The sequence below is a fragment of the Hipposideros armiger genome, unplaced genomic scaffold, assembly GCF_001890085.2.
Source record: "Hipposideros armiger isolate ML-2016 unplaced genomic scaffold, ASM189008v1 scaffold_75, whole genome shotgun sequence".
NCBI lineage: Eukaryota > Metazoa > Chordata > Mammalia > Chiroptera > Hipposideridae > Hipposideros > Hipposideros armiger.
The window spans coordinates 230,341-248,321 of NW_017731425.1; the positions used below are offsets into that span (position 1 = coordinate 230,341).

A 17,981-nucleotide genomic window follows, 5' to 3' on the forward strand; every position below is an offset into this window, starting at 1 on the left:
TATATATATATATATATATATATATATATATATATATATATAGAGAGAGAGAGAGAGAGAGAGAGAGAGAGAGAGAGAGAGAGAGAGAGAGAATCAGCCCAAATGATCTCCAAGGACTTCTTCAGCTCCGAAATTCTAAGAGTCCATTTTTTCTGAGCAACAAAAGGTGTGGTTAAGGCATGAGGTTGATACTATTAACGTAAATGAACTTTGAGTGTATCTGTGGGTTTCAGGAATTCACATAGCATATCCCTTTCTCCATCAGGAATACACTGCCCAACACGGCTCCTGGATAATACTGATGACACCTCCACAGAAAAAACCTTTTACTAGGAGTATTAGTATTTATGTAACAATCATCTGGTTGCCTGCCAGTCTGAATGAATCACTATCAACATCAGCTGAGGGTGACTAACATCACCAAGCAAGCATTGTTCTTAGAACCCCAGCCAAGGCCTAACTAGGAAATAACCGGATACATTTAAATACAGTATTTTTTAATACTCCCAGGGTACAACACAGTTAACGAAGGGAAACTTATGAAGAGTGAAAATAGTTTCATTACTTGATCAAATAACGAAAGAAAACTGGGAGTTTTTCCAGATTGGAAAATTACAGACAGAAGGGAAATCAGATGGCCCATTAAAACAAAAAAGATTTACAGCCAGTGTTGACTGGTGATACCTATTGTGAATAACCTTCATTAATATTACTGTATTTCCCCACGTATAAGATGCTCCCATGTATAGCTCCCATGTATAAGATGCATGTATAAGATGCACCTTAATTTTGGGTCCCGAAATTTGAAAAAAAATGTATTACATAAAGTTATTAAACTCAAGTTTTATTCATCATAAAATTCATACAACTCATCACTGTGAACCTCCAACCATTAGCTTGTCTTCATCTGTGTCTGATGACGAATTACGGTATTCATATATTGCCTAGTCCTCAGCGGGAAATGCAAGTAAAAAAAAAAAATCTACAACCACTGTTTAAGACGCACCCAGTTTTTAGACCCCAAATTTTTTGAAAAAGGGTGCATCTTATACATGGGGAAATATGGTAGTTAGCACCAGTTCCCAACATTTTAAATTCCAAAATCCTGGAGCCAGGAGATCTAAAGAAAAGTCTGGGCCTATGCTAAGAGAAGCAGACGCTGGGAGGCAATGAAGTGTAACAGAAAAGAAAACACTGACTACCAGGTCCCAACCATACTGGCGATCATCTGAAGATTCTATGGAGATGATTTACTGCATCTTTATCATAAGTTTCCAGATGGTTTCTAATTAGAAACATGAAGCAAAGACAAGACACAGAATTTTTGATAGAAGAGACCTAGACAACATTCTTTCTACTCCAGCACCAATTTCAACACTCTCATTTCCGCCATGCATCAGCTGCCCTCATGCAGCCACTCCAGACACTAAGCCTTCACGTGGCTACTCCATCTGTAAGTGGCTCCCCACCTCTGCTCACAGCCTCTCTGCCCTCTTGTTCTCCTGCCCATACCCCTACCCCATTTAATCCTATTTATACTCTTCCTGAAAAATCTTTTTTTTTTTTAGCTGAGCCATCCTGCCACCTTTTGGCAGCTCAGCAGCTGCTCAGCTCAGGCGGGACTCGAACCGCTGTTGCTCAGAGCTTGCACTCTTGAGCGAGCTCTTAACCAGCTGAGCCACTCGGCCGGCCCCTGAAAAATCTTAAGTTAATGAACCTGACCCCTTTAGAAAGGCCCTCCTCTCCATTGCTTGTAAGCACTGGACTCCCTGTCAGTCATTCGACTGGTGTCCTTACCACACAGCCTTGGGCTACACCAACTCCCAACCCTGGGCACTGGCTTCACCCATTCTCTCTGCTTCAACACGACGCAGCATTACTAAAAGTCATGAATAACCTGGTATACTACGACTTCATTTATCTTCCTATGACACCACTGGCTTACTCAAAAATCTCTAAGGGCCTCCTCCTCCCACTAACTCACAAGGCAAAAAACTATGAGTTTATGTGTAAAAATAGATCCACTGCCAAAAATAGCACAGGGACTATTTTGGAAAACTTAAAATTCTTCATCCAGCCTCAAACATTGAGCAAACAAAAATGCCACCCCTGAGCTGCCAGACAACAGTGGAGGTTGTTACTTCTCCCAAATAGCATTCCCATCCTTCACAGCTATACCACACATGCTACCACCCTATCTTTTATAGTTGCCCACACCCACACATGACCAACAAACTTGCTTTTGATAATCAGAGATTATAGCAGAAGAAAACGATTCTCATGAACAATTAGGTAAACATAACCACATCATAAAATCTTTAAGCTTCTTTGGCAAAACCCTATACATGTTTTAAGGGGGGGAAAAAAAGTGAGTTAGAGGGGTGAATGCTTTTTTGGCTGCCTCTTTCCCAAGTCAAAGCCCTGAAAGTGAGGATTCTGCCTGGTCCCAAACTGGCAAAGCACCCAGTATCAGTCACCACTTGCCCAGGCCTGGAAAGACCACGCCCTGTCCCCAGCAGGGTGAGGCTGCAGTTCTCTAAGGCCACCAGAGAGGCTCGACTGCAAGGTCAGAGCAGATAAGTTCAGGTAATTAATATCCATTTTAAGCTTAATATTGATCAAAACAGCTACCTCTGTATCATTAAGAGACTGCCTGTGTCTTGCTCTTGACATAACTGAACATTTTCATAGGCACTGGCAGGGATTAAACACAAGCCCATCTAAATGGCATTACTGCATGCTACTGTCCCTGGAGATATCAAGAATGAAGCCTTCAGAAGCTATGCCAGATTCTGATCACAGGAAAGTGCCAACACCCACCACCAAAGAGGGGAATGCCATGGCAGTGAGGAGAGGGGAGCAGAAGACAGGTGGCCTCAACTGGGACACTAGCAATTTTACCAGCAACCCAGACACTGACATTTGGGGGTCTATGGGCTTGTAAAATATATTAAAGGCAATAGAGAGAAACACCTGGTGCCAAGGATATCGAAGTTTCTTAAAATACTGCAAGTATAATTTAATATAGTGCTGCACTTCTGAATTCATAGCAGAAACTCAAAGTCAGTTAGTATTTTGCTTCTTGAGCTAAAATAAATGCTGGCCTTCAAGAGAACAAGCAAAACCCAGATGTGTGGCTTTGCCTTTTATGCCCCTGTGTTATGGCTACACCCCATAAGTGGTCGATTCTGTTTCTCATCAAACTTGGCAGAAAATTACTTACACCCAATAGATGGGACTTATGTGTTCAGTAAACCCCCAGATGAAAAAGGCTTATAATTTAGTCACCCATGATGACAAAGGCTAATATACCAGAATGTATACTAGAAACATTACCCTTAGCCTCATGCAACACTAACACACAGCGGTTCAAGTGAGAGCTCCAAACTCAAGAGTTCAAATGCTGGCTTTACAACTAGACCGTGAGAAAATTACTCTTTAAACTTCATTTGTAAAATGGAGTTAACAGTATCTATCCAGAGTTATAAAGATTAAGTAAGAAGGTTCACATGGAATAAGGGCTAAAACTTACTCAGTGCCTAATAAGTAAAATGATTCTACTAATAATGTAAAATTCCAGGCAAAGATAAGAAAACACATTTTTGACTTCTTTAAGGGAGTGGTGGCAGCTCTTCTGGGGATAATTCAGGAACCCAAACCCAGGTGGTGGTCACAACTCCCACTTCAGTGCAGCAGACTATGTGAACTGTTCCCCATCTGAAGTACATTTTACTTCAGACTATTCCAAGAATCCAGAGCTTTCTTCCTTCCTCACCCAAGGGATGACCAAGTGATAATTACATTTCAAATGACGAGTTAGTGGCAAACAGGCTCACTAGTTTATATAGTCGTACATATTTCAGACTGTAGTACCAATGTGGCTTTAAGGTTTCACACTAACCACAATTTTGGTACACCTCAAAATCATCCTTAGTTTTAGTATCTGCAACACAGGTTGTCTCACCCCAGGCCGCTCAGCCGTGCTCTCCTTTTACAGACCACCTGCTCGTTTCCCCACTTCCCATAATCTCACAGCTGTTTGGAATAAGAGCCTTTTGCCACCGGTTGGGCCAAGTGCCTCTTCTTCTCTGACTCCTGTTTCCTTCAACCGCAGCTTTGTTTCCTGCACTTAAAATTTCTATAGATATTCTTCAAGTCCTTCAGATGCATTTCTCCCCATTCTTTGTCAACTTTCTAACTGACCGTGTATTGGTATTCTTGAGAAAAGATTAGAGCTCTAGAACCTTTCAATGTTTCTTCCCACTATTTACACTCTATGTAAGCTACTAGGTATGAGATGAGAGCTTGAAGACACTCCTTTATTTCACCTCAGAAACATTTCTTGCCTCTTCCAATTATGGGGTGAGGCAGGGAATTGCAGTTCTCAGTTGACGTGAGGCAACGCCACTGTCCAATACGCAAGATTTTTCTTAAAGATTTTTCTTAAAGCTTACCGGCACCATCCTCCAGGTGATTCTGGTAGCATAAGAAACATCAGTCATTACAGGTAGGCAATATTAGGTGACCATTTACATTATAAAGGAACAAGAAAACAAGTTAGGAGAATGAAGACTAAAAACTGACTTGACAGTTAACACCAACATTACTAGTTTTACAATTCACAGGACCCAAAGGCAAGAGGTAAGTTTCAAGGTCAGAGAGGTGGCATCAGAACATCCCCTCTCTCAGGTGCACTGTTCCGTCCTCCTGAGAGCAGTCTACTTACCTGCCCTGACGAAAACCTATATAAACCCAGGGGGTTAGAATCAGACACTTTCCAAAAGCTCTTCTTAAGGCCTGTGATATTAGTAAAATGGAGACCGAGTCTTCTCAATAGTATTAAGAATTTAACATACAAACATCAACTTAACAGGTTAAAAAAAAACATAAGCTGTTTCCCATTGACCTTTGCCAGGTCCTTTCCAATAAATATATTCCATTAATTTAAATGACAAAAAAATTTAACAGAACAGGTATACTGAAAAAGTTTATTTATTAGGAATTACCTTCATAGAATGGTTCATCACAATTCTGAGATGATATGATTACAGCTTGGTTTGAATTTTCAATGCTGGAAGGCTTATCCAACCCATCAATCATTTCAGATACAGATATCACAGATTTGCAACACACGGAGGGGTCCAATAGTTCGCAAAGTGTCACCTTAAACATCTCAGAGAAAAACTGTGGAGCCAGTTTTCCCGTAGGAAGTCGCAGGAAAGCATTTTTCAAGACTGCTTATGAAGACCAGAAAGCCAATTTTTTCTCTCCCCACTGGGGAGAAGAGGCTCACTGAAGTATGACTTGCTTTGTGGATATTAGTTAGTGGCTTTATCTCAAAGAAATTAAAAGCTCAGGGACCCTTCCAAAGAAACGAACCCACACATGCAGTCCTGTTTCTGTAAAATTTCCAAAATTAATATATTTTACATTTGTTTTCTTAAGGAGGGCCCCCAGAATTACAAAGACTTCAACCCCAAACCTAGAGTGTCCCTGGTTCGGATGAAAAGCTCCTATCTAATCCATGACATCAGGTCAAGTCACCACTGAATCAACAAATGGGCCCTGGTGGTGGTGGTTTCTGAACACACCTAATTCAAGTATAACAAGGACACCACAGGAAACACAGCTCTACAAGTACTTTTCTTACCTGGATAATCCTAAGTACTGACCTCAGCATACTTCACATAACATTAATATCAAAAGCCTTAAAAGGAGCTTTTCAAATGATTCTGAAATTTTATGGTGCCTCTGGATTTGCAGTTTTTTCTCTAAGAAATCCCCTCACAAAGCCAGCAAAAAGGCAAATGAGCTATAAACCAGGGAAGTAATTCTCGAACTTCCCACTCAAATTTGCCATGAGAGCTGGTTAAAGTGCAGATTTCGGAGTCCCACCCCCAGAGTTAGGTCTAAGGTGGGGCCCAGGCCCATCCTCCCAGGTCTCAGAAGGTTGTGCACGGGATGAACACAGCGTGTTGGTGGCTGCAGTTGTAGTTCTACCACTGTGTGACGCAGAAAGAAGTAATGTTCATTTAGAGAAAACGTAAAATAGGGTTAAGAAACAGGGAAAGTGAGAGAATAACCGGAACTGTAAGTCTCAGAAACGCAGGTGGTATCTAATCCACAGCATTTGCTAGGGTGTGTGTGGCTTGCTCCCGGACTCCTTCGCCGGGAATCAAACTGCAGAATCGATCTGAGAGTCTCGGGAATGCAAAGGCATACAGGCTCTTCTCACTTAGAAGTCCCGTCTCATTTTAATCTTCAGGCAGATGGGCGCAGCATCAAACCTGGGAGTGGGGCCCCACGCCCTTCGCCCTCCCACCCGAATCCACGCCTAGACTGCAGGATGAGGTCTCCGCACACAAATCCAGAACCCCGGGCATAAGAAGAGTCGGGCGAGCACAGCCAAAGTTTGGAATTAGACTACATATAGGTCGTGACAGCGAAAACCAGGAGACAGGGAGCCACTCAATAGGTGATTCTTTAACACAAGTTGGGATGTGGAGGAAGGCAAGAAGCGGGTGAGCCCCCAAGTCTGGAAAAACGCGCTAGGTGGGGGAATAGCGGAGAAATGTGGCTGCCTCACGTTTCCTCGGGCACTCCTTCCCCGCCACGCAGGGCTCCGGGCTAGGATATGGTGACCCCTACCCGCCAGTCCCCACGGGGCCGCACGCGCGACCCCGGCAGTGCCAGGCTGCAGGAACTGGCCGGATGCCCAGCGGGGTCGCGGGGTCGCCCGGGGCCTGGAGGGTGACGCCGCCCGGCCTCCCATACCTCCCCTACGCCGGGCCCCCCGGCCGCTGCCCGAGCTACCGGCGCGCTCACCGCCTTCATGGCAGAGGCCATGTCGTCGTAGCGCTCCGCCTGCTCTGCCAGCCGCGCCCGCTGCAGCAGCTGCTCCCGGTCCCCCATGTCGCTCGTGGCTCGGCCTCGCCTCGCGCCCTGCTCGTTTGTTCGCCCGCCCTCCTGTCTGCTCCCGGGTCGCCGCGGAGGCCGCCGCCGCGCACGCGCACTGGCTAGCCGGCCGGCCCAAGGCTCAGGCTGCAGGCAGCGCAGGGGATCGCGCTCTCTCTCTGGCTCGTCGCTCGCGCTGTGGCTGGCGCCGTTGACGCCGCGGAAGAAGGAGAGGCGGCCGCGCGTGGGGGATGGGAGGACGGGAGGACGCCTGCGCAGTGAGAGCGGCCCGGCCGGACAGCCTGAAGCGGCGGGAGTGGGAGGGGGGAGGGGCGGGTTGGCCCTAACGGTCTATTTCAAGGTGACGTCACCTACTATAAATAACTGCCGCCGCCGCCCCGCCCCAGAGCCGCGCAGGCGCCCTGCGGGTGCTGCATTTTACTGCCGCATAGGTGGAGGCGGGAGAGGGAAGTGCGGGGTGGGTACTGTGGGCCAGAGGAGGGGGCGAGGCGATGGCTGCTCTGCAGGCAGCGCATTGGCACAGCCCCACCCTGAAAAGCGCCTCTGAATCCGGGTTAGAGGTCTGGCTTGAGAAGGGCCCAAAAAGCAAATAAACCTAGTGTTTGGAGAATTCGGGAGGCTGCGTGCCCAGAGGGGCGGGTTGAACCTGCCCTGCGGTCTCGCCTGCCCCATGCCCCGCTCCTCCCTCGGATGGGCTCCGCTGGGCCACACCCTGCGCTTGGATCTGCACTGGCCCGGGCCAGATCGGGTACAGGCTTTGAGGACATACACACACACACACACACACACACACACGCGCGCGCGCGCGCGCGCGCACTCGCTCCTGCCCCACCCAGATAAGCGGCATACTGTGCCTTCCCTGAGAGGAAGGACTGGGTGGCCTTTCTGGGACGAGTAACTCGTGGCACACCTACTTGGAGCCGGCCCAGTGCAATGCCTTTACAGGTATAATACTATTTAATCCTCACAGTCCTCCCCGCAGGTGGGCACAGCTGGTTGCCCCATTTTTCAAAGCCAGGTTAGTGACTAACTCAAGGTTACACAGCCTGTAAGTAAGTGGTGGGGCCAGGATCTGAGTTCAAACCCAGGCTGGACTTCCTTTTGTGGCAAAAAGGGGGTGGACCGCCTAGCTGGTCACTAAACCCATCCCAGTCCTGGCATTCCATGTTGAGGGTACTTTGTGCCAGGCCCTGAGCTGGGCCAGGAACAAGCTAGGAAAATCCCAGTAACTAAAACAGGCTCTGACTTAAGTACAACATGTTAAGGACAGCACAGGATAAGGGACCTTAGGCTCTCTGAGAATTTTGTTGAACACCTACTGCATGCTCAGCCCTGGGGGTAGGAGTAGCTACAGAATAAGTAAGATGCAGCCCTTCCCCCCTCCCACTCCCACTGCTCCCCCATGCCAGTCCAGCAGCCGTTCAGCAGCTGCTCCCACTGCCTCAGAAGCTGAGATCTAAATACACCAGGGCAGATAGGCTGGACCTTGAAGGAGATGACAGTCAGGGAAAAGGTATTAGGGATTGGGGTTCAACATAGGCAAAGGCTTGTCAGTGAGGATAGAAACCAAATGGTAAGAGAGGCCTGGCAGTGGGAAATGAGGTTGGGTAAAACAAGATTATGGAGTGTTTTCAATGACAGGCTGAAGATCTGAGGCATTGTCCTTAGGTAATGGGGAACCACCAGAGGTGTGCAAGGCATATTTCAGGAATCTTGCTGTGGTGAGTAAGATGCTTTAGAAAGAAGAATGGAGGAACTGGAGAGTGCATCTTTTCTGGATCTTAGTTTTACCATCTGGAAATTGGACTTTGAAGGACTGTTAAAAGCACTATAGAACAGAAATCCTGGAATGTGAAAGCTGGCAGGGCTCTTAGAAGTCAAAGCTGTCCAACTCTTTATCCTGCATACAGGGGAAACAGATCTGAGCGGGAGGAGAGGCTGGCCCCAGTTTGCACAGCGAGTAAGCAGAGCTGAGGCCTCCAAACCAGGTCTCCTGCCTACCCGGCCTTCTTCTCCCCACTGTGATGCTAAAATGAGGACCCATGAAACAGCATTTGAGTGTAAGTCTAGGGGGAGGCCCCCACCCCAAATTTCACCATGCTTTGAAGAGTCACCTTTGCTAACTACAAATGGAATCAAAGTTAACAAACCAGGCTGGTGTTTCCTCTAGTGAATATGTTTAAAGAGCCTGATAGATAATAACTGTTCCCCACCAACCCTGCCCTCCATGAGGATAGGGTTCCAGTGAGAGGTGGGAAGAGGACCAGCACTGGGGGTTCCTTCCAACTCTGAGAGGGGTTAGAGCCCTTCCAGCTTTTCTGATTATTTTGGACTAAGATTGATTTCAGAACAGTGAAAATTGGTAGACTGGAATGTTCTAATTGATTTCCTTTCTTTCCTTCTCACCAAGCTTCACTGTCTGCACTTCCTCACCTCCCACCACCTTTCAGCCCAGTCTACTCTGGCTCTGCCCCAACTCCTGCCCCGTGATGGCCCTCACTGTGGCCACCAGTGGCCTGTTGTTGTCAAATCCAAGGTCATTCGTAGTCCTCACCTTCCTGGCCCTCTTAGTTTTCATGACCCTGCACTCTCCTGGCTTCCCTCTGCTGCTCTGGCCGCTCCTCTTCCGTCTCCTATGTGGGCTTGTCTTCTCAGCCTACCCTGAAATGCTGGGGTTCCTCAGGGCTCTGGCACAGGCCCTCTTCTCACTCTGGGTGACCTCATCCACACCCACTCTTGAGAGGAAGGGAACATCTACCACATTCCCAACACTGGGCAAGAAGATTTGCAGAAATGAGTGTGTTTTTTTCCCTTAAATACCCCCATAAAGTAGGTACAGTTTCCATTCCCATTTCACAGATGAAACTAGCTTGAAAATGTTCCATGACGTGAATAAAGTCACATAGCTGGTCATCAGTAGAACCAGGATTTAAACTCTGGTCTGTCAGACTCCCAAGCCTGATGGGCCCATGCTGCCCTGTGGTGTTAAGTGAGAAGGGGTCAAGGTATGACTCCTCTTGGGGGGAGGTGGTCATTCAGGTGAAAAGCACACACAGGCCTCCCCTCTTGTAGTGTACACATTCCTAGCAGCACCCGTCTTCTCCACCTTTGGGAGAAGGCTGCCAACTCTCCAAGCCTCTTAAATAAACACCAGGACGACCACCTTGGACAGGTCACCTACTCCCAGGGTTTTAAGTCCCATCAAGAAACATGGCCTTTGAACAACTCCAAGAAGAGCCCCTGAGCCAGGTGAAGGGGGCTGATGATTAAGGTCATACGTGCTATGTTGCCCCAAAGCTCAGAGCAGGTCCCCAGTGCCAGGGCCAGGTCTGCTGTGTTTTCGGGTCTCACTTGCAGAATAGAGCAAATTCCCCTGGCTACCTGAGGACATGTGTGTGGTGTGATGAGAGAGAAGGATCTGGACTTGGGTTCAAATCTTGCTCTGCCAATTACCAGCTGAGTACCCTTAAGCAAACCACTTGTAAAACAGGACTATCTATACCTGTTTCTTGGGGTTGGGGATCAGCAAGAGCACATAGGGGACACCAGCCATCACAGCTATATAATAATTCTTTTCTGTGTCCCACCCTGAGCCAGTGGTAATGACTGTTCCTCATGTGGAATTGGATTTCCAAAGCATTGCCAGAACCCTCTGCCAGAGCCCAATGAATAGGTGACCCAGAAAAAGCACATCCTGTTTTTTCGCTTAGGTACTCTGGGACACACTGAGCTCCCTGAGAAGTCTGGACACCAAGGGACATATTACAAGGAAGACCTGGTATTGTTCTGGAAGAGATGGCATTCACATTGTTGGCATGGTTACCATCTTGAGCAGGAGGGGACTCCTGCCCACAGATTGGTGTCACCCAGATAGGATTTTAATTTTTTTTCCCCTAAACGCAGGTCTCCTGCTGCCAGTGACTTTGCTGATCCCAAGCCAATGATAACACCACCATCCTGAGCAACTAGCGGTTCCAGTCCAGCCCGAGCTGAGTAGCCGCTGAGCTGCCAGCAGGTAGCAGGATGGCTCAGCTAAAAAATAAATAAATAAATAAATAGATAACACCACCATCAATAGCAACTCTAGTTGATTAATCACTGGCTGTTTACCTGGCTTGAGGGTAAACATTTAACCCCCATATATCATCTCACCAAAGCCCCACAACTCTCAAAAGGATATTGTTATCCCCATTATACAGATAAGGAAAATGAGACCTAGAAAGGTCAGGTGCTTGCTCAGTGGTCAAGGCAGTTACCTGCAGCCCCCCACTCATGCCCACTTCCTGCTCCAGTGTCCTTTTGTTGGTACCAAATTCCATCCCCTGTGTCTCAGATCGGCCTGAACACACAGATTTCAGGCTCATCCAGAGCCTTCTGCCATTCTTGCGAAGCCTGCTTTGGGAGCCAATCAGCTCCCAAGGCAGTTTTTGGCATTAAGAAGTGCGAAAATGACCTGGTAGCTGCAATCTGTGAGCTGGTGGAGCTTGGAGCCCCATTCTCAGCACCCCCCCCCTCAAGCTTGTTCAGAGGAGCTCAGCTCTGGAGGACAAGGAGAAGCTGTGGAATCACAGTTAAAACGAGGGTGGAAAAGGCTTTTGCTTCAGTTCTGCAGATGCTCAAAGAGTTCGTGTTCCTTAGCCAGAATTTTCTAGATCTTTTGGCTGGAACCATCTGGATAATTGCCTCAAGCTTCTGTGTGGTTCCCACAAGGTGGGCCCAGGTGGGAAGGGCTATGTGGTCCAAGAAAGCTGGAGGACTGGGCCAAGAGTGTCGTGACTTACTCTCTCTGAGCCTTGGCTTTCTTATCTATGAAATGGGAGGCTGCACAGGTGGATAGCAGAGTTCTTTCTTTTTTCCAGCTCTGAAAGTGTAAGGTATTTCATCATTGGCAGTTCAGCAAACTCAAGAGGATGAACAGGGGTGCTTCATAGAACCAGTGTTTGGACGATCTCTGTACACAGAATGGAGGAAGGTAACAAGTACCTCCTCCATAGCAGATCACAGGGAAGCAATTTTCCAGTGAGCGCCCTCTTGGTTAAGGTAAGATCAATATTATTGTTCCCATTTTACAGATGAGGAAACTGAGGCCCAGGGAAGTTAAGAGTCCTGCCTAACTGCAGCACAGGGGGCAGGAACCAGGATCCAGACCTGCTCTACCTTCACTATTCTTTCCACTGCTGCCTCTGACCTGAGAGTTTGAGAGCTGTGAGCATAACTGTCATTACCCGCTGCTTAAACAGTACCCTGGGGACTAAGGGAAAGGGTCGCTGAGTTTTCACCAAGGTTTCTTGCCAAACAACTGTGCAAAAAAAATCTTTTCCTCCCAGTATGTTAGTAGGTGGTGAGCAGATTGCTACAGGCTTCTGTCTTCCAGACAACAGTGGCAGGCTGGCCCCAACTCTGGAAACAAAGGGATCTGGGAGGACCAAAGCCAGAGGAGAAGGCTGACTCCAGAGCACTGGCCTCCGCAGACACAGCACTGAGCTGCCACTGGGGTCAGAGGTAAGACCCCTTCCCCTTTAAAAGATACATGCTCCGTTCTACCTTGTCCTTCATAACCTGACCTGGCCCACCTTTCCAAGCTCATCACGCACTCCCTGGACATCCTAGACCCACCAGGTTCCCAGACGCTGCCCACAAATTTCTACCAACCAGAATATCCCTTCTGATTCCTCCACCTCTTACTCTGCTTCTTAAATCCTTTATGCCCAGCTGAAATCTTACTTCCTCTAAGGAGCCTTCCCAGTTAGTTCCCCATCAAGAAGCACTCTCCCCTTTTTCCCACTCCCACTGTGACTCTGGTATCCACCATCTGCATGGAGTTCTTTTGGTAGGATTGGTGTTTTCTGGCCAGCTACCAGGCATCGAGTACTATGCTATGCGAGTTAATCTAATATATGATCTCGTCTAATCCTCATGAAAATTATGAGGTAGGCATTCCTCTCATACCCATTAAAAAGATGAGGAAACTAAAGCTCACTTACCCAGAGTCATGTAGCTAGAAGAGGCAGAGTCAGGGTTTGAACCCAGGTCTTTCTGACTATAAAGTTCATGAGCTTTGTCACTTATACCACCTGCTTCCCACTTCCTTAGGAAACTGTCATTTCCCTTGCAGAATGCAAACACCAGAGGATAGGGCCTGTGTTTCATTCATCATCTGAGTCCCTGAGGTGCTCAGGGGCCTCTCCACAGATGCTGAATTGAATCTGATCATACCTTGTGTATATTGTAGAAATGCCCCCACTAGAGCCCTCTTGGTGGGTGGTCCAGGTCTTTTAGGGGAACGCTTTAAATCAGTCAACATCTAACTGATTGACAGCTGAGCGGAAGCTAAGACAGGGGAGGGAGCAAGGGGGAAGAAGGCAAGATTGCAGGAGCCAGGAGGGGGCTGAAAGGAGGAGGAGGGCTCCAGGTTGAATTTGGCCACTTTGCAGGTACTCAGACCCTCCCCAAATCCCAGCTTTCCCACAGTAACTGGAGAAGCCTGGGCAAATCTCTGAGCTTCAGTTTCCTCGTCCACCAAATGGGCACCCTGCAACAGTGCTTGCCATTCCAGCTAGGGGAAGCTGCTGCCAAGAGAAGGGAGAGCTTGGGTGTTGCTTAGCAGACTCTTGTGACAGTGCTGTTACCTCTGTTATATAGGGACATTTGGAGGATCAGACCAACCTCAAATGCCCTTCCCATGAAATCACTGGGCCCTGTAGGCCTGGGGGCAGCAGGGAACTCACAGAATCACAGACTCATAATAAGGATCTTGGAGACAACTCAGGTTGGCTTTCTTACTCTGAGAGATAGCACAGTGCACAGTGCACTGCCAGCTTTGCTGGCAGCCGGGCCTGGCCCCAAATCCGGCCCCCCACTTGCTGTGTCGCCTTGTGCATGTCACTTTGCCCCTATCAGACTGGTTCCTCATCTTTAATATGGAATCAAAAATTATTCCTTTGCCACAGCCCTGTTGGGAGGATCAGAGACCCAGGCAATGACAGCTGATATTAGTATTAACTTTTGGAAACTGAGGCTCAGAGACAGAAAGTAACTCACGGTCACACCACAGGTTAGCAGCAGAACCAGGTCTCTGCCCAGGCATCCCAAAGCCCAGGCTTGGGCTTGTCCTTGGACAGCTTCAGCCTTACCTTGAAGAAGACAGAGACCAGCCTTGGAAATGCAGCTGAGGACCTCACGTTGGGCTTGCTGGTGAGAGTCTGTGTCTCATCGGGTGGAGACAACTGCTTGCATTCTATGACTAGAGAAGGATCCAAAAGCCCAAGTCAGACCGTGGGGTCACCGCCCAGTCTGGAGTGCAATCCACAGTATAACCCTGGTCATGTCAGGTCACCTCTCTGAGCATCAGTTTCTTTGCTCACCAAATGGGGGAAGAAATTCCTGACAGGGTGGAGAACTTACAAAAAGGCACAAAAATGAGCTCTTTTCATAATAGATCCCCCTGAGCTCTCTATGCATCGAACCCTGTGCTATCGCCAGCCATGGCTTCATGTAATCCTCATAGCAACCCTGTGAGGTGGGGACCCAATTTGCAGGTAAATGGCTAGGAAGGGGTGGAACCAGGAGCTGAGCTCCCCGCTTCTCTTTCCATACCTAACTCAGAGCTCCTTCTTTAGGTTTCAGCACAACTCTAGCTTCCTTTGGAAGGACCCCTCTGCGTCAGGCTGGGCCAGCACCATACTGGGTTTTGCCCCTCTGCATTGAGACTGTTTCTTCATCTCCTCTACCAAACAGGGACCCATGATTCAGGGACTATCACGCTCACAGAGGTATCTCCAGAGCCTAGCACTGTGCTTGGCATACAGCAGGTGATCAATAAATACTTCCCAAATAACTGAGTGCTTTGTATCAGCATCAGGAATCCACTGGGCCCTGAGGGAGTCGGGAGATGGGAAGAAGGCTTTAGAGCTCCTGCCACGCCTTACATTAGCAGTATCTTCTCTTGAGTCCTGACAGCCAGCCCCCAGGGATGCCATTTGAGCCAGCTGAATTCCGGTCACTGCTTCCTCTTGGAAAGGCAGCCGCGGCCCTCACCAAGCAGCCCAGTAATTGACGTCACAGCAGTGCCAGGAGCTGCCCTGTTAATATTTAATGTGGCCTTCGCTGTGGCAGAGCTGCAGGCTAAAAGAGCTGGAGGGGGCCATGCAGAGTCTCCGTGGGGTCGGGGTCGTGAGGAGGGCACTGCTGGGAAAGGGCTTCATAAACCGGAAAGCCCCCCAGTAGATAAGCATTACATTGGCCCATTTTAGTCCCTGGATTAACTCAGAAAAAGCCAGGGCAACATGTGCCGACAGTGGGACAAAGAGACTGCTGACTGAGCCCAAGTGATAAATATATGGGGGATTAGGGGTTCCCCAGGGACACTTCCTGGAGATGGTAGGAGGACAGAGCCCTGGCACCAGCCAGACCTGGACTCCATGCAGGTTTTTACTGCACAGCTGTGTGACCTGGGCAGCAACTGTACCGCTGAGCCTCAGTTCTCTAATCTGTGAAATGGGCATGATAATACCTTCCATGAGGAGCTGTTGTGAGGATTAAATGAGATACGTGATATAGAGGACATAGCTCAGCACATAGTAGGACCTCAGCAAATGCTGAGTCCTTCTTCCAAACCAGGTGTGGGGCCTGAGGTTGGAGAGAGAAGATGCAGGGTTGCTTCATGCATTAATTGCCCAGAGTGACAGCAGAGAGGAAAGAGCGAGGGGGCACAGGAGTGGTGTCTTTGGAGCCAACCGTCTCAAGTTTGGACTTGTCATCATGGTGGGGCAATACCCAGGAGAGATGTTAGAGAGAGAAGGGACAGAGAGCCCAGGATGGCAGGAATGGAATGGCCCTTATGGACCATCTCTTCTGATCACCTGACCCATCATTCAACAGATGAAGATGTTGAGGGCCCAGGAGGGAGCAGACCAGCCCAGAGGCTCACATAGCAGAGCTGGGGTCTGACCTGTCTGCAGTCACCTGCATGAGACTGCGTCAGCTGAGGGATTTATCCAAGGCTGCCTGCCCGGTCTGGGAGGCAGGTGACGTGGTGAGATGTTCTCATTCCCTGGCAGGGACTCCACTTCTCTGGCCTGGACAATGGGACTCTTTCACCCCTTCCTGTCTCCTTCCAGGATGTTTCCCACAAATCCTGGGAGCTTCCCAAAATATAAATCCAACCATGTCACCCTCTGCTTAAAACCCTTCTGTTAAGCCACAAACTTAAGGCTGCCAGAGAAAACACAGGAGGCCTGGTTAAAACTGAATTTCAGATAAATAATGAATACCGTATTTCCCGATGTATAGACACACCCATTTTCAAAAAATTGGGGGTCTAAAAACTGGGTGCATCTTATACAGTGGTTGTAGATTTTTTTAACTTGCATTTCCCGCTTTTTTCACACTTGTTTTTGCACTCATACAACCACTGCATGAGACACTCCCAGTTTTTAGACCCCAAATTTTTCGAAAAAGGGTGCATCTTATACGTGGGGAAATATGGTAATTTTTTAGGCTAAGGATGTTTCAAATGTTGCATGCACATAATTATACTAAAAATATTATTCGTTGTTTATCTGCAATTCAAAGTTAACAGGACAACTTGTGTTTTTATTTGCTAAACCTGGCAATCCTACCCAAACTGCCTTCAAGGAAAAGGTTGGGGCGCCGGGCAAGTGGCGCACTGGTTAAGAGTTGGCTTGAGATGCCAGCTCTGAGCAGCAGGACCCCGGTTCGGATCCCACATGAAGGGCCACTGACGCTGTGCCCTCTACAGCTAAGATGGTGAGCAACAGCTCGACCTGGAGCTGGGCTGCCGTGAGTCGCCTGCGACGGCGTAGGCTGCAGTGGGGCTGCAGTGGGCTGCCATGAGCTACCGTGACTGGCTGGCAGCCAGCGTGAGCGGCCGTGAGCCGCCGTGAGTGGCCGTCCAATGGCCGGCGAGCGACTGCCTCACCTGGGAAGACCGTAATGATAATACCAACATGGGCCAGTGAAGTGACATACTCAACAACTAGACTGAAGAACAAAAGGACAACAACTTGTCTGTTCTCCTTCCCCGATTCCCCAACGCTGTTCCCCTCCCCCAATTCCCCAATAAAATCTTTTTTAAAAAAAAGAAGAGAAAAGAAAAAGGCTGGAGTCTTTCATTGGTGCACAGACCCATTTGGGACCCAAGCTCCTCCTTTCCCTCTCTTCCACATGAACTGTCTGCTTCGGACACAACTGCCTGCCTTTACATGAAAATCCCAAGTTCTCCCTCCCCTCTGGCCTTTGGAGATGCTGTTCCTTCCACTGGGACCCTCTTGGTACCTTCTATTCCTCCTTCTACCCCACTGTATTTGACCTGACTCATCCTTCAGGCCTCTGAGGTATTGCCTCTTCCTCCTGCAAGCCTTCCTGGCTCTCCAGGCCTGGATGGCACTGCCTCTGGGTTCCCAGGACGCCTTGCCTTGTCCCAAGTCCTCTGCCTGTCCTGTTTACTTAATGCAGAGTAGGGGATCAGCAAACATTTGTTGCATTGAACTGCTAAGTTTCACAGCCCCCTGCACATCCCCTATTGACAGTTCCCCCTCATTCAGCCAAATCCTACATGCCCTTCAAGGCCCTGTTGGAATTGCACCTCCTCCAGGCCTTCCCTGGGGCCCCCAACCCTTCCAGCTCAGTCACCGTCTTGCTCAGTGAGCAATCTTTTCAGCCCATAAGTTCAGCAAGATCAGCACCCCTCAGATGCTCCTGTGACCTGCACTGCCCAGCACTGTGCCTTCTTGCCAGATGGTGGTCCACATTTTCTGGTGAGCTTAGAGGATGCCAGACCAAGCTCCTGTGTTTGATTCTCCTCATACTCAGTGGCCAATAAACAAAATCCTAACCCTGCCATAAAGCAATGCCTTCTATATCCCATATGCCTATAAAGGTAGTAGGGAGGCATCCTTAGTTTCCACTTGACAGAAGAGGAAACAGGAAGTGGAGGAACCCATTGGTCAAACTCAGGTCTCTGGACCCCATCCTACCTCAGGGCCTTTGCACCTATTTTCCCTCTGCCTGGAATACTCTTCCTAAAGATCTTCCCATGGAGGATG

The 17,981-nt window shown here is 48.5% G+C and overlaps 1 protein-coding gene and 1 long non-coding RNA gene across 8 annotated transcripts in view; one reads left to right on the top strand and one right to left on the bottom strand.

Annotated features, from left to right (window-relative positions):
- The window catches only part of YWHAH (tyrosine 3-monooxygenase/tryptophan 5-monooxygenase activation protein eta), a 13,016-nt gene extending 5,885 nt beyond the window's left edge, over window positions 1-7,131 (bottom strand). The window contains exon 1 of the mRNA XM_019643200.1: window positions 6,826-7,131. Coding sequence (XP_019498745.1) covers window positions 6,826-6,912 — 87 coding nt within the window. The 5' untranslated portion in view covers window positions 6,913-7,131. The remainder of the gene's footprint in view (window positions 1-6,825) is intronic.
- LOC109383090 (uncharacterized) lies at window positions 1,623-14,849 on the top strand. Of its 7 annotated transcripts, XR_002124070.1 has the most exons (8): window positions 7,277-7,860; window positions 8,826-8,975; window positions 10,626-10,693; window positions 10,819-10,930; window positions 11,775-11,955; window positions 12,243-12,417; window positions 13,970-14,109; window positions 14,535-14,849. It is a non-coding gene; the product is annotated as an uncharacterized LOC109383090 (long non-coding RNA). The 7 variants fall into 7 exon arrangements; XR_002124072.1 differs by lacking the exons at window positions 10,626-10,693; window positions 10,819-10,930; XR_002124076.1 differs by lacking the exons at window positions 8,826-8,975; window positions 10,626-10,693; window positions 10,819-10,930 and adding an exon at window positions 11,988-12,120 and having other exon boundaries at window positions 11,775-11,887.
- Window positions 14,850-17,981: the final 3,132 nt, after the last annotated feature.